At 40.4% G+C, this 23,961-nt stretch overlaps 1 protein-coding gene and 1 pseudogene across 2 annotated transcripts in view; one reads left to right on the top strand and one right to left on the bottom strand.

Annotated features, from left to right (window-relative positions):
* Positions 1 to 2,155: 2,155 nt before the first annotated feature.
* SLC16A1 (solute carrier family 16 member 1) overlaps positions 2,156 to 23,961 on the bottom strand; it is a 43,545-nt gene continuing 21,739 nt past the window's right edge. For both annotated transcript variants that reach the window (XM_054443452.2, XM_054443503.2), the window contains exons 2-5: positions 18,911 to 19,171; positions 11,754 to 11,897; positions 6,979 to 7,845; positions 2,156 to 3,969 (exon numbers count right to left, since the gene is read on the bottom strand). In XM_054443452.2, the coding sequence (XP_054299427.1) occupies positions 3,695 to 3,969; positions 6,979 to 7,845; positions 11,754 to 11,897; positions 18,911 to 19,127 (1,503 nt within the window). In that variant the 5' untranslated portion in view covers positions 19,128 to 19,171 and the 3' untranslated portion in view covers positions 2,156 to 3,694. The remainder of the gene's footprint in view (positions 3,970 to 6,978; positions 7,846 to 11,753; positions 11,898 to 18,910; positions 19,172 to 23,961) is intronic.
* On the top strand, positions 13,165 to 14,288 carry LOC129009961 (aflatoxin B1 aldehyde reductase member 3-like; annotated as a pseudogene).

The following is a 23,961-nucleotide window of genomic DNA, read 5'->3' as shown; positions in this document are numbered from 1 at the left end:
GCAAGCCAGGCAAACTTGAGTTGTCATTTCCCATCATGTACTGAAAGAATGTTCACAGTTACAAAAGTCTATCATTAACCTCTTTCTTCACGTCTTCTAAGCAGTGCCTGACTTGATTATTAAAACACACCATGATGGCGGGGCACGGTGGCTCATGCCTGTAATCCCAGCACTTTGGTAGGCTTTACTGTTAACCTTTCCTCATCTTTCTAAGCAAAAGTATGTGTGAGGGGATGGTGGTGAGGGGCATACCTGCGCTGATGATTAGACTTATACTGTGAACCATTTCCTAGGGAGGGTAAAACCAGACATTTAGTTTTTTCATACAAACATGCAACCAACATCCAGTTTATCCATCTGAGATTTAATACAATAAGCCATTTGTTCATATGGAAATATTAAATGGTTTTTAACCATTTTTTCTTTTTATTTTACCATCATCCTTTCCTTAATACAATACACAGTTTTGTACAAACTATGCATTCATGTTGGCTAGTTAAGACAGTTTATAGATTTGGGTATAACAGGGTAATATGATTTATGTTACCATGATCTGCAATTGTTCAACCTGTCAGTTTCTTGAATGCTTTTCCTGCTTTGACTTAGGAGTCTGTTTCAGAGTGTGTACCCTTGAACAGTCCCATGCCTTTTCAGGCACTGCAACTACCTAAGAACTGTCTATATTCTCTCTGTGTTAAAGAGAAGAAGAAAAGATAAGCAGGTGCTTTATGCATACATCTATTTCCCAAAGCAGCCACTGAAACCATGTTAACTGAAATAAAACTTCAAATGCAGTCAATCTTCAAATGGAGTAAAGGACAACAGACTAGATCAGAAAGCCCAGTTGCTTTTTTCCAGTGTTGACCTGCATCACAGAGATGATAAGCTGATTGTTAATAAGGAGAGACTCAGAGTAGGCCTATGTTGAGCTTTAGTGTTGGCTCTGTTACCAAAATTGATTCTGAATAAATCCCTTAAGCCTATATCTTCAGCGGGAAAATGTCAGGGTTGTATGGGTAATAAAACATTTAGTTCCAGCTTTGACCCAGTTACAGGCATACCTTAAAGATACTATAGGTGCAGTTCAAGACCATGGCAATAAAGCAAGTCACACATCTTTTTTTAGTTTCTCATTGTATATGAGTTATGTTTACACTGTATCCAGTATTTTTTTTTTTTTTTTTTTTTTTTTGAGACGGAGTCTTGCTCTGTTGCCAGGCTGGAGTGCAGTGGCGTGATCTCAGCTCACTGAAACCTCCACCTCCTGGGTTCAAGCAATTCTCCTGCCTCAGCCTCCCGAGTAGCTGGGACTACAGGTGTCCACCACCACACCCGGCTGATTTTTGTATTTTTAGTAGAGCTGAGGTTTCACCATGTTGGTCGGGCTGGTCTCGAACTCCTGACCTCAAGTGATCTGCCCACCTCAGCCTCCCAAAGTGTTGGGATTACAGGCCTGAGCCACTGTGCCCAGCATGTGGTACTAACTTTTGCTTCTGAATACAGCAACTTCAGAACCCTTCTGATAAGTGGTGGTTAATCTGCATCACAAAACCCTCACTCCACTAACAAGATTCAACTATTGAACAGAGATTAAACAGAGAGTGCTGTGTGGATATGACTTCAACAATAAAGATGAGGAAAAAGTTATTTATACTTGCTTTACTTTTATTTTTCAGATTTCCTTTACTTACATTCCTTATTCCCTCACCAACAGTAATCCTCATTTTTATAGAAGGTAAGAAAGAAGAGGTACACAGAGGTTATAGACTTGGGTCCAAAGAAAATTACGGAGTCCAAACTGAAGCCAAGCCTGCCAATACTCTCAGCAGCAGTTTTCTCCTCTAACACTCTTCCTCTATCTGCCATGATGCCCAGGCATACAAAGGGAGTTTTTCATTGTTTCCTTAAGGTTAACTGCTCTGGATGCTCTCAGTTCAAATAAGATGGTTTTAAAATTCCCCTCCTCCTTGCCTTACAGCAAAGAAGAGGAAAGGAGAAATTCAAATGAAAATAAATCATATACACAAATATCAAGGTTCATAAGCTGGAGGATTTAATTCAATCAATTTAGCAAGGCCCAAAATGAAACCTGGTAATGAAAATGAAGACACAGCAATATTTTCCTCAAGAAAATAGACATTTGGAAGAAGAAATATTTTCTTAAAAAATGTTTATTTGGAAAAGTCAGCCTCTTATACAAGGTTTTGTAGCTATACTTTTACTCTGTCAATTACAGTGGTATTTTAAATGCACTGAATATAATTCATTGAATGTCTGTATCTTTCTGCCTCGATTTAAGTGATATTAGGTTAAAAAAATATTTACAGTTTTCATTCTGGTCCACCTTCCCTCCTTATCCTTATACTGAATCCATTTATCTACTTTTCAGGTAAGTGAAAGAGGTCACAAAATTTTTAGGTTTGTGTGGAGAGTAAAAATGCATCCAACAATTCTAAGCACAATTTTCTGTAAGGCCTTCTCTGAAAAAAGAGAAGCAATTACTTATTAAAACTAAGCACACTTAGCAACTTATTTCCCAATCCTATCTTTATTCATTTGCTTGGTGCCAAATTTTTCTGGCCCTTTTTAATTTGCAAACATTAAAAAAAAAACAAAACAAAAAAACAAAAACACCAAACACACACATATCTCACACACAGCACTAAGCTAGAAGCAGATATAAATGGGACCACTGTGAATCAAAGGGGAAAAATTCCAGTAAAAAAAAATTCCAACAGCTTCACAGTTTAACCGAGGTTTTGGAAAAACTTAAGTGAATTCAGCTGATGTTTGAAATATCTGTCTACATTTAATTAGATGTGTTGTATTTACCAAGAAGGCACAAATATGTAGTTTTGTAGATTTTAATACTAACTTTTCCAGTGAGAAAAATAATACCAGGTGATTTCAAAAAGGGCAGTGATCTATAAACACTCAAAATGCATCTTTGAACAGGGGAGCAAAAATAGCTAATTTAATGAAAACAAACCTTAAGCACTTTACTTGGCTTCTAATAAGCATCCCAAGAAAAGGTACCTGAGAGGGGTTGACAAGTACACTGTGTCTAAAACAGCCAAGATGTTGCCAAAGTTTTATGCTTTGAATTTCCTAAATATATAGCTAGCAGAAACACATGCCAGAAATCTACTGATGCTAGGAAAGTATTTTTGTCAGCATTTTGTAAAACCTCTAACTTTCAACCAATATTTCTGTTCATAAATCTTCCAATGAAAATGTCTGAAATATATTACATGTAACAATGAAGCAAGATTAATTTTAAATTGTAGATTTGCCTCAAACAAGTTAGTTGTTATTTTTCCTTTTAACACAACACTCGAAATAGATGAATTCAGCAAAAATGGTTTAAGAAGTTAAGGCTCTCTAGAGTTCTAAAGACTAAAACTTAAGGCACATATTATAATCTTTATGACATTATTAAAAGCTAAGATTAAAACAAAACAAAACAAAACCAAACCTACTTCTTTCCCCCATCCTTTGCTACCAACCATTCCCTCCTCAAATTCAGGCTATTGGTAAGGAGTCAAACAAAAATCCCATCAATGAACAACTGGTAAGATTTCCACACAAATGTCTACTATTTGCACTGAGCACCACTGGTAGATTACAGGCCAGTAGAATATTTTCAGATATCTTGGGTCATGAACTGCTCAATTTACCCTTCAGCCCCATGGATTCAGACTGGACTTTCCTCCTCCTTGGGCCCTCCTTCTGTGTCTTTCTGGTCCGGAGATTCTGCTGCTTTGGTAAATTCCTCTGGCTTCCCAGCAACATCTATACTGGTCTCTTCCTCTTTATTTTCCTTTTTCTGCTCGTTTGCTTTCTGTTCTTTTGCCAAAAGTCGATAATTGATGCCCATGCCAATGAAGAGATAGATACCTGAAATAATTAGGACGACGCCACATGCCCAGTATGTGTATTTGTAGTCTCCATACATGTCATTAAGCCGACCTAAATATGTAAAACAACACAAACAGTTATGTTTCTAAGAGTAAACAGTTTTTTTTTTCCCCAAGCAAAGCCTAAGGATCCATTCAGAAAGATGTCAATCCAATCTTTAGAGTCCCAAAATGATGAATTAGTATAAGGAATTGCTGAAAGTTAGCTGATCCTCTGTTTATAATGCCTCATGGATTTTAAGTGGCCTTTGCATATTCTGTTATTTTTAGTAACTTGAAAATAGTTAACTCTTGGCAAACTGGAAATGGAAGAGACGTAGTGATCACCTGGAATCAATTCTCTTAATACACTATAGAAATAAGTGTTGCTAAAAGAGGCTTGGGAGTCTTGTCCAAGGCCATAGTGCTGTCCCATTTACCCAGGCCAATGCTCTTTCTCTCTCAGCATTTCCCAAAGAGTATTCCTATAAACGCTTGTCCAGTGCTAAAAATTTAAAAGCAATATCTTACACCCATTCTAAGTGCTTAATCTTTATAACAGGCAGATTCTATTATCATCCTCACTGGACAGATTTAAAAACTAAATTACAGAGATGTTAGCTAATTTGTCCATGGTCACAAAACTAATAAAGTGAAATGACTTGGCTTTAAACCTAGAAAGTCTGACTCGGAAGTCTGCACCCTTAAGCATGTGCTACAAGGATACTGCTTTAATGCTTCAAAAGTCAAATGAATTGGTAAATGGCATATTATTTTCTCATAAAGGCTTTGTGAGGTCTGGTAGTAAAGAACCCTTATTTAACTTGATGTTTCCAAATTTTATTTTGGTCATGTAACTTTCATTACTGTAAAATTTATTAGCATCTCATTGAACTGGTATCTCTGGGAAAATTCTACTCTATGCTTAAACAGGACTTAATACAACCAATTTAAATATGATTCCATATGGCTTTCTAACTGAGGGCATCATTCATTCAACAATATTTATTGAGCCTTTATCATATCACTGGCTCAGCTAAGCCCTGAGGATGAGGGTGAACAGAGGATTTAACATCCACAGTTCAGTGGACAAGAGATGTTAATCAAGTAACTACACAAACTGTGACAAGTATTACCAGGAGAGTTTGAAAGAAGTGGGGTCAAGAAAGCTTTCCTTTAAGTGTCAACTAAGCTGGGATTTGCCGGATAGGAATTATCTAGGTGAAAGGAGATGGGAATTAGATCCAGGCAGAGAACTGTAGTGCAAAGGCACAATGGTAGGAGAGAGCATGGTGTGTGAGGGGAAGGAAGGGCCAGGTTGCTGGGGCACAGAGAGCAGGAGGCCAGTGGTAGAAATGAGGCTGGAGGGACAGCTGGGGCCAGCCCATGCAGTGCCTTGCAAGCCACATTAGGGAATTTGCTTTTCACCCTGAAAGTAATGGGAAGCAACTGGAGTTTTAAGAAATCTTGAAGAGTTCCGAACTGGAGACTTCAAGGAGACTGAAGAACAGCTAGAACTGATACAGGTAGACCAGTTAGGAGGTTACAGTTAGGAGCAGCCCAAACAGGAGACAGGAGCTTTGGATAAGGGTAGTAGTTGTGATGGAGAAAAATGGGCAGATGAGACAAAGATTTAGAGCATAAAAACTCATAGAACTTAGTAACTCACTGGGTATGAGATGGAAGAAGACAGTGATCTCAAAAGGCAGCTATGGATCTTCTGTCATATACTCACTCACTCTCCAAATCAAAATTCCTAAAGTGTGAGTCACATCCAGAAGGAGGGTCAAATTATTTTTTCACTACGTGTTATCTATTGAGCTATTAATTTGAAAGATAAAGTATTCAATAACCTTCAGAACAGTTCCCAAGTTATAATTAATTTACTAGCCGTATTATTTTAGCCAAGTTATTTCACCTTTTGAAGCCTCTGTTCACTTACAAAATGGGGACTAAAATGGTCCTACCTCATATGGACTTGTGAGATACAACAGGAGATACAGAATGATAAGGACAGTCTCTGGTACACTGTGAGCTTACATGGTAGCTATTATTATACTACTGCTACTAAAATAAACTTTTTTTTTCTTTTTTTTGCTTTTTGTGTGTTTTTAAAAAATTTATGGGCCAGACACGGTGGCTCATGCCTGTAATCCCAGCACTTTGGGAGGCCAACGCGGGTGGACCACCTGAGGTTAGGAGTTTGAGACCAGCCTGGCCAACATGGTGAAACCATCTTTACTAAAAATACAAAAATTAGCTGGGCATGGTGGTGAGCGCCTGTAATCTCAGCTACTCGGGAGGCTGAGGCAGGAGAATCGCTTGAACCCAGGAGGCAGAGGTTGCAGTAAGCCGAGATCGCGCCATTGCACTCCAGCCTGGGCAACAAGACCAAGACTCCGTCTTAAAAACAAACAAACAAACAAAATTTATGTGAAATATACTTCATTTTTAAAATGAAATAATCACTAGCGCTTTAAAGATTGGGTTGTTTTTCTACATACTTTTCTTCACTAAGCACATGAGTTTTGCGATCAGAAAAAAACACATTTTAGGCCAGGCGCAGTGGCTCACACCTGTTACCCAGCACTTTGGGAGGCCGAGACAAGCGGATCGTTTGAGGTCAGGAGTTAGAGACCAGCCTGGCCAACATGGTGAAACCCCGTCTCTATTAAAAATATAAAAATTGGCTGGGCATGATGGCATGCACCTGTAATCTCAGCTACCGGGAGGCTGAGGCACGGGAATTGCTTGAACCTGGGAGGCGGAGGTTGCAGTGAGCTGAGATGGTGTCACTGCACTCCAGCCTGGGCAACAGGGCAAGACTCCATCTCAAAAAAAAGAAAAAACACTGACATTTATAACAATATTTGATCCCCCTTTTGCCTTGATGGTTCCATTTAATTAGATTCTATATTTGAGCGATTATGCTGTGCCAAGCATTGTCCCAGCATCAAGGGTACATAAATGAGAAAGATTTGTTCTTACCCAAATAGCTCACTAATGTTTGCTTTCTGTCAGCATTCCCATCTTACATGCTTGTTTTGTAACAGACCCACATTAGTAGGGAGATATACTATACCTAAAAGTGGTGGCCCCAGGAGGACAGGACAGCATTCCACAATGGTCACCAATCCCACAGCGCTGGAGAACCTCTGGGGTCCAACAAGGTCCATCAATGTTTCAAACAATACGGAGCTGAGCCACCCAAAGGCAAATCCAAAGAATCCCGCATAGACACAGAATCCAACATAGGTAGTGGATAAAGGTGCTAGCATATGACACACTCCGTTTGCAACAACGGAAGCCGCAAAGAAATACTGAATTCGAGGTCTTATTGGCTTTGTGTTGGCTACAAGTCCCATAGATGGTCTGGCTACCATGTCAACAAAAGCCAGAATGGAAAGAAGGAAGGCAGACTTCTCACTAGAATAATGCTGACTCTTCCCATAACTACTAAGAAACACCAAAGGTGCAAAGAGTCCAAAAAACATGATCACATTTCCAGAGAGGTACAGCAAAAAGCCTCTGTGGGTGAATAGGGTTAAGTCCAGGAACTGATTAATTGTTTGGAAGACTGATCGTTTCTCCTGTTTAGGGTGTCTTCCAATTAGATCTGTATTTGCATCATGCAGATCTTTTTTTACACCAGATTTTCCAGCTTTCTCAAGGGATGCTTTAGACTTATCTTTCCCTGCCTTGGTTGGCTTGGGCCCGATTGGTCGCATGAGGGCTCCAGCGACACAGCAGTTTAGTAGCAAGCCCCCAAGAATTAGAAAGCTTCCTCTCCATCCAAAGATACCGAAGAAAACCTGATTGAGGGGGGCCAGAGTACAGAGGAACACAGGGCTGCCTGCCATGGCCAGTCCGTTGGCCAGTGGTCGCCTCTTGTAGAAATACTTGCCAATCATGGTCAGAGCTGGATTCAAGTTGAAGGCAAGCCCAAGACCTGTGAAGACGAAAAATAAATAAATAAATAAATAAATAAATAAATAAATAAATAAATGATAAGAGGTATAAATAATGGAAGGAATAGGATATAAATCCTCATTATTAGAGGACATGTTATGTAGTGGTTTAAAGTATGAGTTCTAAAACAGACATGGGTTCAAATCTCAGTATCAGTGCTTACTGGTTGCATAATCTCAGACATGTATACCCTCCTATGACTGCTTCCTAATATGTAAAACGGGCACAGGGCACTGTTGTGAGGAAGAAAAGACTTGTTAAGCACTTAGTACCCAGTGCCCAACATGTAGTAAGCACTTAATACATGTTATTTTTATTATTGTTGTTTTTATTATTTGAAGGTGAATAACTGTCTATTTTGTCTAATCTAACAAAATCACCGGAAGGATTACTATAACCATATAAGATCATTAAGTCGACAGTAGAGATAAAACAAATTTACACTAGAAAATGCATAAGGCCAGGTGCAGTGGCTCATGTCTATAATCCCAGTGCTTTGGGAAGCCAAGGCGGCAGGACTGATTAAGGCCAGGAGTTCAAGACCACCCTGGGCAACATAGCAAGACCTGTCTCTACAAAAAGTAATTCGAAAATTAGTTGGGTATGGTAGTGTGTGCCTGTAATCCTAGCTACTTGGGTGGCTAAAGCTGGAGTATCACTTGAGCCTAGAAGTTTGAGGCTACAGTGAGCTATGATCACATAACTGCACTCCAGCCTGGGCTGCAGAGAAAGAACCTGTCTCAAAAACAAAAACGAAAGAAATAACATATAGTACAAAATGATCCCTTCCACTATAGCACCAAAACTTAAAAACAGGCAATTCCTAAGGCTCCAATTGTGAAACTTTCCTGAGAGACCAGAGAATTTAAAATACACACAAAGTTTTGGGAAAATAAAACACAACACTGTTAAGATGTCAAGACTCCTCAAATGAATGTACTAATTTTTTTTTTTTTTGAGACAGAGTCTTGCTCTGTCACCCAGGCTGGAGTGCAGTGGTGCGATCTCGGCTCACTGCAACCTCCACCTCCTGGGTTCACGCCATTCTCCTGGCTCAGCCTCCCGAGTAGCTGGGACTACAGGCGCCCGCCACCACGCCTGGCTAATTTTTTTTGTGTGTTTTTAGTAGAGACGGGGTTTCACCATATTAGCCAGGATGGTCTCGATCTCCTGACCTTGTGATCCACCCGCCTCGGCCTCCCAAAGTGCTGGGATTACAGGTGTGAGCCACCGAGCTCAGCCTGAACGTACTAATTTAATGCAATCCAATGAAAATGTCAGTGAATTTTACTTTCAAATTAAGGTAAATGATTCTAAAGGATACTTAAAGAACAAATACAGAGCTACTAGGAAATTTTTGATGGTGCAGAGGAAAAAGTGGGACCAACCAGAACAAATTATTTAAATGGCTTTACAAAAGCTACAATCATTAGAGCAGTGTGGCCCTGTTTCAGGAATCGGTAAAAATTCATCAGTAAAAGTGCAGAAACACTACAGAAAGTCCAGGAACAGAGTTGAAATATATAGAAACATTTAATGTAAGATAAAGTAGCATTTTAAATCAATAGAGAGAAATTATTCAATAAATAGTGCTAGCAAAAGTAAATATTCAAAGAACTTCCTCCCTGACCTCATAGCAAACCATTCTTACATTTGTTAATAAGCTCTACGGTCTATGATCCCTTACATTTTCACAAATCTGGTTCCCTGTTGTTATGCAGGTCTCTACTTAAAGTTGATTCTTCAGTGAGCCCTTACCTTCATTGCTTGCCCAGTTCTTCCCTGTCACAACACTCAGTTAAAGGCTTTATATAGCATTTATCACTACCTGATATTTTTCTTATTTATTAATATATTTATGAGTTGTACTGTTTGTCTCCTCCTATTAAAGAGTGTACTGCCTGACTTGTTGCTCTCTCTACAGCACCTAAAATGGTTCCTAACACACATACAGTTGTTGCTCAATAAATATTTCATAAATAAATTAATAAAAGAGCAAATAACCAACTGATTAAAGATGTGGGAACACATAGAGTTATATTTCTTTTTTCTCATCTTATGTCAGATGTTTTCATCCATTTGGAATTTTTAAATGTAGCTGGGCGTGGTGGCTCATGCCTGTAATTCCTGCATGTTGGGAGGCCGAGGCAGGTGGATCACCTGAGGTCAGGAGTTTGAGACCAGTCTGGCCAACATGGTGAAACCCCGTCTCTATTAAAAACGCAAAAATTGGCCAGGTGCAGTGGCTCACGCCCGTAATCCCAGCACTTTGGGAGGCAGAGGCGGGCGGACCATGAGGTCAGGAGTTTGAGACCAGCCTGGCCAACATCGTGAAACCCCGTCTCTACTAAAAATACAAAAATTAGCTGGATGTGGTAGTGGCGCCTGTAATCCCGGCTACTTGGGAGGCTGAGGCAGGAGAATCGCTTGAACCCAGGAGGCGGAGATTGCAGTGAGCCGAGATCACGCCACAGCAGTCTAGCCTGGCAGTGAGAGTGAAACTGTGTCTCAAAAAAACAAAACAAAACAAAACAACAAAACCAGATTTTTAAAATACAAAAACTAAAGTGCACTAAACAGAAGTGGACAAATTTTTTCATAATCTTGGAGTAGAAAACAACTTTCTCAGGATGCTATACAAGATGGAAACCATAAAATACTTTTTGAATACATAAAAATTTATATGTTTAATAAGGGGAAAACATTGGAAAAGATTGAATTTTAAAAATACTTTTTAACAAAATTCAACATCAGAAGGCCGAGCAAGGTGATTCACGCCTGTAATCCCAGCACTTTGGGAGGCCGAGGCAGGCAGATCACAAGGTCAGGAGATCAAGACTATACTGGCTAACATGATGAAACCCTGTCTCTACTAAAAAAAATACAAAAAATTAGCCAGGCGTGGCGGTGGGCACCTGCAGTTCCAGGTACTCAGAGGCTGAGGCAGGAGAATGACGTGAATCCAGGAGGCGGAGCTGGCAGTGAGCTGAGATCGCGCCACTGCACTCCAGCCTGGGAGACAGAGCGAGACTCCGTCTCAAAAAAAAAAAAAGAAAATAAGGATTAAAACCAAGAGATACTGTTCTCACCTGTTAAACTGGCAATTTTTTTTTTTAAAAAAAGACAATATCCCATTGTTGACAAAAGGGATAATCTAGGAAATCTCTGATATATTGTGGTGGGACAATAAGTGAGTATAACTTTTTTGGAAGACAATTTAGCATACATATGTTAAAACAAACACACAGCAGTTCCCTTTCTACAAATTTATACGAAGAATATATTCATGTTCACAAAGGACTTTCAACTTAATACTGACAAAAAAAAACTGGTTATAAAATATTATACATAATTTGATCCTTTTTTGCTCTAAAAAAAGGTGTATCTGTGCATAGAAAAACACATGGAAGGATATACATAGAAATGTTAATGATATTCTTTGGATTGTGAGGTTATGGGTAACTTTTATTCATTATGCTCATCAACAGTTCATTATCTTAATTTAGTGATTTTTAAAATGGGGGAGGAATTATCAAGCGTATCCTCTACCCCTCAGAAATGTTATGTGGACATTCTATCAAATAGCCACTCTCGCACCAAGTTGCTGCACACATTGTATCTACCACTACTGTCTATTCTTAGGACAAGTAATGCAATCATCCTTTCAATTCATTCACTCATTCAACAAACAATAAATATCCATTATATAATGGCAATTTCTTTAAAAGTTTGCTTTTCTAGTACTTTTATCTGTAGTTCTTCAAAATGATAATCAAGTCATTTCTATAAGAAAAGAATTTCACTCCAGAGATCTGAAAGATGAATGCAGGTAAATACAAAATAGCCAGCAATAAACTAATGCTTCCAAATGAATCAGTAGTAACTCACCTCCAATGACTCCAATACAGAAGTATAGTTGCTGTACGGTGTTGCAGAAAGAAGCTGCAATCAAGCCACAGCCTGACAAGCAGCCACCAATAATCATGACTATACGACTTCCATATTTATTCACCAGGATACTGCTGATAGGACCTAAAAGATAACCAAAAATGTAATATACTAATATAAAGGAAACTGCTCCCTCACATCTACACAAGTATGAAGGACAATGAATGACAAATCCTCCAAAATAAACAAGCAGCAATGATAAGAATATTGTTTTCTATAATTACTTCTGAGTCACATGTGTACTAAAATAAAGATGTTAGAAAACATAATTAATTGTGCAGGTTCTAAATCTAAAAATACTGGATGGAATTTTACTAAAATACAAAAGACCTGAAGGTATCCTTAATCTTTCTCTCTTATGGCAGGGCAGGCTGAAAACACCTTGGTAATGGATGTTCACAAGGTTCTTGATGTATCTAGGATATGATTAACATACATGTAGAAAGTGGCTGGGCGCAGTAGCTCACACCTGTAATCCCAGCACTTTGGGAGGCTGGGTTAGGTGGATCACCTGAGGCCAGGAGTTCAAGACCAGCCTGGCCAACATGGTGAAACCCCGTCTCGACTAAAAATACAAAAATTAGCCAGGCGTGGTGGCATGTGCCTGTAATCCCAGCTACTCCGGAGGCTGAGGCAGGAGAATGGCTTGAACCTGGGAGGTGGAGGTTGCAGTGAGCCAAGATTGCACCACTTGCACTCTAGCCTGGGCAATAGAGTGAGACTCTGTCTCAAAAAACAAACAACAAAACAAAAACATGTTAGTAGAAAGTATGTTCTGTTTTAAATTTCAGACACACACAGTGATAGGAGACATATAAATGCATCTAGATTTTAGAGTACTTGTATATTATCATAAATGTGGTTTGTGGTGGTATCTTTTTTTTTGAGACGGAGTCTCACTCTGTCGCCCAGGCTGGAGTGCAGTGGCCCGATCTCGCTTACTGCAAGCTCCGCCTCCCGGGTTCATGCCATTCTCTTGCCTCAGCCTCCTGAAAGACAGGGTGGGCGCGGTGGCTCATGACTGTAATCCCAGCACTTTGGGAGGCCAAGGTGGGTGGATCACCTGAGGTCAGGAGTTCGAGACCAGCCTGACCGACATGGAGAAACCTCATCACTACTAAAAATACAAAATTAGCCAGGAGTAGTGGTGCATGCCTGTAATCCCAGCTACTCAGGAGGCTGAGGCAGAAGAATCATTTGAATCCAGGAGGCGGAGGTTGTGGTGAGCCGAGATTGAGCCATTGCCCTCCAGCCTGGGCAACAAGAGTGAAACTCCGTCTCAAAAACAAACAAACAGCAGTCCCTAAAGCCACGCCGCTTCCAACCGCTGCGCGCCGCTCCCGGGCTGTCGCAGTCTCCCGTTGCCGCCGTCATGTCCCGGCCCTCCACGGTGTTGGGTGCCATGGAGATGGGGCACCGCATGGACGCGCCCACCAGCGCCGCAGTCACCCGCGCCTTCCTGGAGCGCGGCCACACCGAGATAGACATGGCCTTCGTGTACAGCGACGGCCAGTCCGAGACCATCCTGGGTGGCCTGGGGCTCGGGCTGGGAGGCAGCGACTCCAGAGTGAAAATTGATACCAAGGTCAATCCATTGTTTGGGAACTCCCTGAAACCTGACAGTCTCCAATTCCAGCTGGAGACATCACTGAAGTGGCTGCAGTGTCCCTGAGTGGACCTCTTCTACCTGCTCATGCCAGACCACAGCACCTCGGTGGAAGAGACACTGCATGCCTGCCACCAGCTGCACCAGGAGGGCAAGTTCCTGGATCTTGGCCTCTCCAACTATGCCGCCTGGGAAGTGGCCAAGATCTGTACCCTCTGCAAGAACAACGGCTGGATCCTGCCCACTGTGTACCAGGGCATGTACAATGCCACCACCCAGCAGGTGGAAACAGAGCTCTTCCCCTGCCTCAGGCACTTTGGACTGAGGTTCTATGCCTTCAACCCTCTGGCTGGGGGCCTGCTGACTGGCAAGTACAAGTATGAGGACAAGGATGGGAAACAGCCCATGGGCCGCTTCTTTGGGACTCAATGGGCAGAGATCTACAGGAATCACTTCTGGAAGAAGCACCACGTCGATGGCACTGCCCTGGTGGAGAAGGCCCTGCAGGCCGCGTATGGTGCCAGCGCCCCCAGCATGACCTTGGCTGCCCTCCGGTAGATGTACCACCACTCACAGCTGCAGGGTGCCCACAGGGACGCAGTCATACTGGGCATGTCCAGCCTGGAGCAGTTGGAGCAGAACTTGGCAGCGGCAGAGGAAGGGCCCCTGGAGCCAGATGTTGTGGACGCCTTTAATCAAGCCTGGCATTTGGTTGTTCACGAATGTCCCAACTACTTCCGCTAGGCCCATCATTTCTCAGGTCCCCCAAGGCTCTTCTGTAACCTCTTTTGTTTCTCACACTTTCTTTAATTTAGAACTGCCTCAGTAAATTCTTAGGGATGGAAGTATTTGGACAAAAACCTAACAGTAGAGTCACCACCAAATGAAGAATGAAACCTCCTAGGGTGCCGTGTGTTAGTCTGTTTGCACTGCTATAAAAGAATACCTGAGACTGGGTCATTTATAAAGAAAACAAACAAACAAACAAAAACAACAACAAAAAAAAGAAAAAAGTCTAAAATGCATGATCATTTTTTCCAAGTTTAAGTAGTGTTGCAGTTAGGTAATCTTGATTAAAAAAGAAAAAGTTCTTAGTTACATCCAAATTCAGGTACTAAACCAAATATATCTTTCAGGGGCCAGGTGTGGTGGTGCATGCCTGTAGTCCCAGCTACTCGGGAGGCTGAGGCGAAGAATCACTTGAACCTGGGAGGCAGAAGTTGCAGTGAGATGAGATCATGCCTGGGCAACAGAGTGAGGTTCTGTCTCAAAAAACAAAAAACAAAAAAAACCCACCCAAATATATCCTTCAGAATTACTTGGTTCCATGCCTATATTATTAAGTTTCATGGTAGTACGATTGTGAAAAAAATGCTTGCAGGATAAGATTAAATCAGATAACAGTCAACACAACTTGGGTGTAACAACTCAAGAGAATAGAAAATAGTATTATCCAAGAAAACCAGACTACATTTCCTCAGCTAACTACATGCATATAAAAATCAGCATTTCTTGTATGTGAGAAAAGGAACCAAATGAAAAGCATTATAAGAAACAAGAAAATATTTTATGCATTTCATGTATCAGTTTTTTGCAACCAGTCTCCCTCTGTGGCTGGAGTGTAGTGGCTCAATCACAGCTCACTGCAGACCCAACCTCCTAGGCTCAAGTGATACTGCCGCCACTGCCTCCAAAAGTGCTGGGATTATAGCTGTAAGTCACCATGCCTAACCTATGTATCAGTTTTTGAAAAGAGGAATCAAATGTCAAGTGGCCTTTTTTTTTTAATTTGAGACAAGGTGTCGTTCTGTCACCCAGGCTGGAACGCAGTGGTACTATAAGGGTTCACTGCAGCCTCGACCTCCGGGGCTCATTCAATCTGCCTGCCCAGCCTCCCAAGTAGCTGGGACTTCAGGTGCATGCCACCATGCCGGGCTAATTTTTGTATTTTTTGTAGAGACAGGGTTTTACCATGTTGCCCAGGTTGGTCTTGTAATCCCGGACTCAAGTGATCCACCTACCTAGGCCTCCCAAAGTGCTGGGATTATAGGTGTGAGCCACCGTGCCTGGCCTTCTCTTCTTACTTGCTATAAATAGGTATAATCTGTAATTTGCCTTTTCCAAATTTCAAAATCTTAATTACAAGAAAGTCTTATCCAAACATAGAGTCTATTTCTAAAAACACATATTGAATGTACATCTATTCAGAATATACTAATGATCACATATTGGATATTCTATTTCCATAAATACTATGAAAAATACTTCAGTTACTTAAAGTCTAGTTTTACTATTCAGAGTTGCGGTACAGTATACTAATATTAAAAGGATAGGCTGTAGCCCCAGGGCACCCTATTTTAAGTTTTGGTTCCACCATATTCTTGTCTTTGTTTCTCAGAGGTTATTATTAAACTACCTTATAGGATTGTTGAAAGAATAAAAAATTAACTAATATATGTGAGGGGTTTAGTTGGTCCTCAATAAACACTGGCAGTGATCATGACACTGTTGCACATGCTTATTTATGCTTTCACATGACACAGACAGAAGGTGCTTTCTTTCCATCTCCATCCGTATAGATATAGATGTTATATATGTATATATACATAAGATAAGCATGTTAAGAAGGAATTAAAGCTTTTGATTATTCATGTATTTCATAGGACCAAGTCTCTCTAAGGTGCTACATCAAGAACTGGCTGCCTTTGCCAGGCGCAGTGGCTCACGCCTGTAATCCCAGCACTTTGGGAGGCTGAGGCAGGTGGATTACCTGAGGTCAGGAGAGTTCAAGACCAGCCTGGCCAACACCATCCCTACTAAAAATACAAAAACTAGCTGGGCGTAGTGGTACACGCCTGCAGTCCCAGCTATTCAGGAGGCTGAGGCAGGAGAATTGCTTGAACCCAGGAGGCAGAAGTTGCAGTGAGCAGAGATCATGCCACTGTAGTCATAAGACTTTGTACAGTCAGAATTACAAAGATAAATACCAGGCTAGGCATGATGGCTCATGCCTGTAATCCCAGCACTTTGGGAGGCCAAGGTGGGCAGATTGTTTGAGCCTAGGAGTTCAAGACCAGCCTGGGCAACATTGCGACAACCCATCTCTACAAAAAATACAAAAATTAGCCAAGCGTGGTGGTGCAAGCCTGTAGTCCTAGCTACTTGGCAGGGTGAAGGGGGAGGATCGATCGCCTGAGCCCAGGGAGGCTAAGGCTACAGTTAGTGGTGATCGTGCCACTGCACTCCAGCCTGAGTGACAGAGAGAGAAACCATATCTCAAAATAAATAAATAAATAAATAATAAAAAACTTAAAAAAAAATAAAAAAGGATCAGCTTGGGCCATAGAGTGAGACCCCATCTCTACTTAACAAAAATAAAAAATTAGCTGAGCATAGTAGTAGGGCCACCTGCTACTGGGGAGGCTGAGGCAGGAGGATGGTTTGAGCCTAGGTGGCTGAGGCTGCAGGAAGACATGATCATGCCACTGTACTCCTGGTCAATAGTGAGACTCTGTGTCAAAAAAAAAGAAAAAAAAATCCCACAAAACAAAGATCAATATCACCACACTGTTGACTCTGAGGTAGAAGTTAATACTGTAGAAGTTAAAGTTTTTGAAATATTTAAAATTCCAAACCACAAGTGTTAAGGTGACCCTTGTGGAACTGATAATATGTAAATTTATACTTTCATGTTTAAAAAAAAAAGGAAAAACAAATAAACAAACCAAAAGTAGGCAGGTAAGATCTCCTCCCCACAAAATATACTTTAACAACCATCACTGTATATCTCTGACCCAAAGCACTAAAAAATAAAACAAAACCAACCATATCTCAAAACGTATTAGTGTTCAGATTGTGGTTCAAATGAACAAGTTAAAGGATTATCACAGTTGTAAAAGTGATGAAAACTATTAGGGGATATACTATTTAGAAACCAAACCAAACAAAACAACCCATTTAGTAAAAATTCTGCAACAAGGTTCATGATAGGCATTTTGTCTTTTAGTGTTATTTCAGGAAGGATGGGCCTAATTAGCTATCATTAAAAATAGAAAGGGGTACGGTTTATAGGCCTATTATAATACAAACTCAAAAAAATGTGCTAGTTATCTCACTAATTGAGTAAGGACAAAGAAGGAACTGTTTCCCCAAAGGAAAGTGTCATGTGCAATTAATAAAACTGACATCACTTACTTTTGATGCAAAACACAAGTAGCTTTCTAGCTCTTTGTTAGCACAGAATAGCAACATGTAAACTTCTGGTTTGTAGTCAACTTAAGAACACACTGAACACCTGGAGTACCTCTGGGTAATGTTTATACCAATTTCTTCAAGCCATCATAGTCAAAACCTGATTAAAATCCTGGCAGAATGGAGTTCAAAGCCTGCAAAATTATTGGCTCTCAGAAACTAATGCCCAAAGTCCATCTTGATTTCTCTGAACTTATTAAAAAAAAAACACTACGATTCAGCACTTAGGTTCTTTAATTTGATAGACAAAATAGGCCTATGTTCAAAATGTAAAAGGCACAAAAAGATAAACAGTGGAAACATAAGTCTTCCTACTCCTCTTCCCAGTCACCCAGTTTCTCTCTCTCCATGGCAGCCAGTTGTTTCTTCTGGACGATTTAATTACAGGCTTAATGAAATTATGACTTCAACTGCTTATTCCTATTTCACAATCATATATTATTGTCTCAAAAGGATTATAAACTTCTCAAAGGAAGGGATCAGTGTTTTCTGTCACTCACAACACCTAGCCCAGTGCTGAATATATTCATAGAACTTGACAGATATTGGTTGAATCTGGCACCACCTTAGCAGCCTAAGGCTACGTTATTTATAGTTGAAACCCAGAATCATTACATTGGCTAGAAACAGTATTTTAGATGATGTTAAGTGAGCAACTTACTTCCTACATTTCCTTTACAATATGCCAAAAAAAAAAAAGAGAAATAAATGGTAAAATTTAAGTTTAGGGTGCAGCTGAAATACTTTTAGGATTCGTAACATTGCAAGTTATACGGAGGAGGTTTTTTCAGTTAATTCTAACATCATATAAAGATTTTACCTGAGACTTTGAACCATGCCATTCAGGCTAGTCTGATTTATTTTAATCCTCTCAACATCAATTTTTAAAAATCTATATTTATGTTTACATTTCAAGAGTCTAGCAGGGAACAACAAAAAAAACCAGTTGTGCATACATCATTTTTATAACAGTCTTTTAAGCTCAATGATACATCAGCTGGAGCAAATCAAGGTCCCTCACAATTTTCTCATTTCTGTTTTGAAATACTACAGTATACTATATAGCAAGAGTTGCTATTGTTATCAGGAATGAAAAATGTGACTCTAAACACCAAACTTTAAGAAATAACATTTCAAAACATCTCACTGAATAAGACTTTTTTTCTTTTTAAAGTTACCTAATACAGACACTCTGGCTGCTTCATGAAAATTAAAAGAGCAGGCCTTAATGGGTACTTACCTCCACCATACATGACAGCCAACATTATGGAGGATATCCATGACACTTCGCTGGTGGTGGCATGGAATATACCTTCAATCTCTTTGAAGAAGACAGTAATTGATTTGGGAAATGCATAAGAGAAGCCGATGGAAATGAAAGCTCCAATTACCACTGCCCAGCCCCAGCCTCCATCTGGGGGGGTGTATCCAACTGGACCTCCAACTGCTGGTGGCATTTTAAGTATAGATAAATTCCAAAATGCAGGTCAAATCCAAATATCTGAAAGATATAAAATTAAAATAGTATGTCAATATAAGGCACACCTATAAAACTCTTTTGCGAAATAAGAAATATAGCCAGGCGTGGTGGATCATGCCTATTAGTAATCCCAGCTACTTGGGAGGTTGAGGCAGGAGGATCATTTGAGGCCAGCAGTTCAAGACAGCCTGGGCAACACAGATCCTGTGTCTAAGAAAATTTTTAAAAAATTAGCTGGGTATGGTAGAGCATGCCTATAGTCCCAGCTACTCAAGAGGCTGGGGCAGGAGGATCACTTGTACCCAGGAGTTTGAGACCACCCTGGGCAACATAAGTAGACCCCAACTTTACAAAAAAATTAAAAAATTAGCCAGACATGGTGGTGTGTGTCTGTGGTCCCAGTTACTTGGGAGGCTGAGGTGGGAGGATCACTTGAACCTGGGAGGTAGTGGCTGCAGTGAGCTGTGATTGTGCCACTGCACTGCAGCCTGGGTGAAAGAGCAAGATCCTGTCTCAATAAATACATAAATAAATTGGTAAACAAGAGACCTGATGAGATTCCGGGTCGGTCATTGCATCCTGTGCAGGGAGAATAGCATACCCCAATTCCACGGGGGAAAAGGCTCCTGTACTTGGGGACCCTTCCAGACTTTGCCCTATGTACTTCTTCATCTGGCTTTCATATGTATCCTTTAAAGTATCCTTTATAAATAAATCAGCAAACATTAGTAAGCGTTTCCCTGAGTTCTGTGAGCCTTCCTAGCAAATTAATCAAACCCAAGAAGAGGGTAGTGGTAACCCAATTTATAGCTGGTGAGTCACAAGTACAGGTGACAACCTACTATTTACGTATGATTGGCGTGTGAAGCAAGGGCCCCAGTCTTGTGCAACTGAGCCCTTAACCTGTGATCTAACTCCAGGTAGTTGAAGTCAAAATTGAATTGAATTACAGGACACCCAGTTGGTGTCTCCTACAATTGCTTGGTATATGTGGGGGAAAGAAAACCCCACACATCTGGTTACAGAGTGTTTTGTGATGTGCTGAGTGTTGACTGTGTAAGAGGGAAAAAAAAGTGTTTTTCTCCTTCAGAACTTTACACCTAGCTCTCGAGTAAATAAATTTCTTTTAATGTTACTTTTCCAATAGACATTATCTTCTTTTAAAGACATTATCAGAAAAAGTTTTAGAGTCATAGTATTACCCATATTTTTTTGCAGCTTAAAGGAAAATAGCTTCTCACCACTTAAGAAATCATAATTGAAATAAACCCCTTTCAATAAAGCAGTTAACATCATAATTCCTTAAATTACTATAGATAACCAAATGCCCCATTTGACTTATCTGATTAACCTAAGATAACACATAATACATAACCTACAAACACTTTAGATTTTTTTTTTTTTTTGAGACAGAGTCTCAACTCTGTCGCCCATGCTGGAGTGCAATGGTGAGATCTTGGCTCACTACAACCTCTGCCTCCCAGGCAGTTCTCCTGCCTCAGCCTCCTGAGTAGCTGGGACTACAGGCACACGCAATCACCTCTGACTGATTTTTGTATTTTTAATAGAGACGGGGTTTGGCCATGTTGGCCAGGCTGGTCTTGAACTCCTGACCTCAGGTGATCCACCCACCTTGGCCTCCCAAAGTGCTGGGATTACACGCATGAGCTACCACACCCAGCCCCAATGCTATAGGTTTTAATATAGCTTTTATAAGTCTTTTACCTTTTCCAAAACATATTCTTCCATACTTTCTTTTCACATTCTCTTATTTATGGGTGACTTAACATACTAGGAAGTGGGTGCCTGACTCACTAGATATGTAGCAATTTACAAAAAAATAAGATAATTCTGAACACCGAAAATTTTCACTTAACAGGCTGGGGAACGATCTCAGAAAAGTTTCCTTTTATCTAATAGCTTTGATTCAAGGTATTTTTCCCCATTATATGACAAGAAACTCCTAAACCAACAGCTAGCCAATACAGTTAAAATCATAAATATATATATGATGTCAAAAGATGGTAGTTTTAGGCCAGGTGCAGTGGCTCACGCCTGTAATCCCAGCTCTTTGGGAGGCAGAGGTGGGTGGATCACCTGAGATCAGGAGTTCGAGACCAACCTTACCAGTATGGTGAAACCCCATTTCTACTAAAAATGCAAAAATTAGTCAGGCATGGTGGCGTGCGACTGTAGTCCCAACTACTAGGGAGGTTCAGACAGGAGAATCCTTGAAACTGGGAAAGTGGAGGTTGCAGTGAGCCAGGATCACGCCATTGCACTCCAGTCTGGGCGACAGAGTAATACTCTGTCTCAAAAAAAAAAAAAAAAAGAGTAGTTTTAAATCAAAGATAACCCCTTTGTCTTGAATTCACTTAGTACTAGTGAATAATAAATAGCATGGTTAGAAAATGTAACCTTCTGTTACATTTTCTAATAAGATTTTAATAAGGGGCGGGTGGGAGTGAGCGTGTTTGGTGGTAGGTTACCTGTTTTCTCATGAAGGTCTCCTTCACTTTAAGCCAGCTTCCACCCTATATTACAACTTATCCTGTATGTTAGCAGGTCCATTTCAAAGTACTTCCACTCAGACTATATTACAGCAATGAACACAGGTCAGAGATGACAAGTTCACTCTTGACTACCATGTTCTTTAGTCTATAACACAAACACTTCTTCATAATATTAGTACTCAACTCCAAAACACTGTTCCTTCCAACCCCTATGAACACTTCAAATACAATTTAGGACACTGGATGTTGCGGGAGTATGATGAAAATAGCTCCATACAGGAAGTTTCCTGAAAAGCAAGGATATACTCACCACTTATACACAACATTCTACTATAGGTTCTAGCCAGTGCATGCAGGCAAGAAAAAGAAACAAAAGGCATAAAGAATGGAAAAGAAGAAATAAAATAGGCCAGGTGCGGTGGCTCACACTTATAATCCCAACGCTTTGGAAGACCAGTGTGGGAGAATCATTTGAGGACAAAAATTCAAGAACAGCCTGGACAACACAGTGAGACCCTACCTCTAAATAAATAGTTTAAAAATTGGGTGTGGTGGTGCACATCTGTAGTCCTAGCTACTTGGGAAGCTGAGGTGGGAGGATCACTTGAGCCCAGGAGTTTGAGGTTAGACAGTGACCTATGATCATGCTGCTGCACTCCAGAGCAAGACCTTATCTCGGCCGGGCGCAGTGGCTCACACCTGTAATCCCAGCACTTTGGGAGGCTGAGGTGGGCGGATCACCAGGTAAGGCATCCAAAACCAGCCTGGCCAACATGGTGAAACCCCGTCTCTACTAAAGATACAAAAAATTAGCCAGGCATGGTGGTATGTGCCAGCTACTTGGGAAGCTGAAGCAGGAGAATCGCTTGAACCCAGGAGGCAGAGGTTGCAGTGAGCCGAGATCGCGCCATTGCACTCCAGCCTGGGTGACAAGGGGAGACTCCGTCTCAAAAAAAAAAAAAAAAAAAAAAAAGGCCTGTCTCTAAAAAATAAATAATAAGTAAAGTTGTTTTTATTCAGATGACAGATATGTATAAAGAAAACCCTAAGGAACATCAAATAAGTGAATTTGACTAGGTCTTAGGATACAACATCAATACACAGAAATCAGTTGTATTTCTATATACTGACAATGAACAATCCAAATATGAAAACATTTTTAAATGCTATTGTAAATGTTAAACTATATAGAAATAAATCTCACAAAAGATGTATGAGATATGTACACTGCAAACTATAATACTGAGAAGTTAAAATAGATAACCTATCCTCTCGGACTGAAAGACTCAATATTTAAATCAAGCAAAGATTTCTGAAGGAACATAAAGAAACAACTATAAAAAAAATTGGCCGGGCACGGTGGCTCACGCCTGTAATCCAGCACTTTGGGAGGCTGAGGCGGGCGGATCACGAGGTCAGGAGTTTGAGGAGTCTCTACTAAAAATACAAAAATTAGCTGGGTGTGGTGGCGCGTGCCTGTAGTCCCAGCTACTCGGGAGGCTGAGGCAAGAGAATCGCTCACTTGAACCCGGGAAGCGGAGGTTGCAGCGAGCTGAGATCACGCCACTGCTCTCCAGCATGGCTGACAGAGCGAGACTGCGTCTCAAAAAGAAAAAAAAAAGTTTTAAAATTAGACTTCAAAATATATGCAAAATAATATACCCAACAAAAGACATACCCAGAACATAAAAATAACTTGCACAACGATAGCAAAAAGGCAAATCACCCAAGTTAAAAAAAAGCAAAAGATCTGAACAGATGCTTCACCAAAGATACATGAATGATAAACAAGCACACGTAAAGATGCTGAATGTTGTTGGTTATTTAAAAATGCAAATTAAAATCACAATCTAATACATACCTACTAAAAATAAGACAGATAATTCCACGACTTTGTGGGGTTATGAAGCCAATGGAACTCTCATATTGCTGATGTTACAGTCCCTTGGAACACATTTTGGCAGTTCCTTGTAAAGTTATAGATACATTTAACATATGAGCCAGCCATTACAGCCTCAGGTATCACCCAGGATTTATATAAAAATTCTCTAGCAGCTTGATGCATAATAGCCAAAAACTGAAAACAACCCAATGTCCATCAACAAATGAATGGATAAACAATGATACAGCCATATAATAGAATACTACTCAGCAATAAAAAGGAACTACTGATGCATGCAATAACATGGATGAATTGTAAAAGCATTCTGTCAAGCAGGAAAAAAAAGCTAGACAAAAGATTGTATTCTATATGGTCACATTTATATTAAATTCTAGAAAAGGCAAAATTCTAGCACA

This window comes from Pongo pygmaeus, chromosome 1 (genome assembly GCF_028885625.2).
Source record: "Pongo pygmaeus isolate AG05252 chromosome 1, NHGRI_mPonPyg2-v2.0_pri, whole genome shotgun sequence".
Lineage (NCBI taxonomy): Eukaryota > Metazoa > Chordata > Mammalia > Primates > Hominidae > Pongo > Pongo pygmaeus.
Note: the sequence above shows the minus strand (reverse complement) of the source record. Positions and strands in the feature narration are given on the sequence as shown.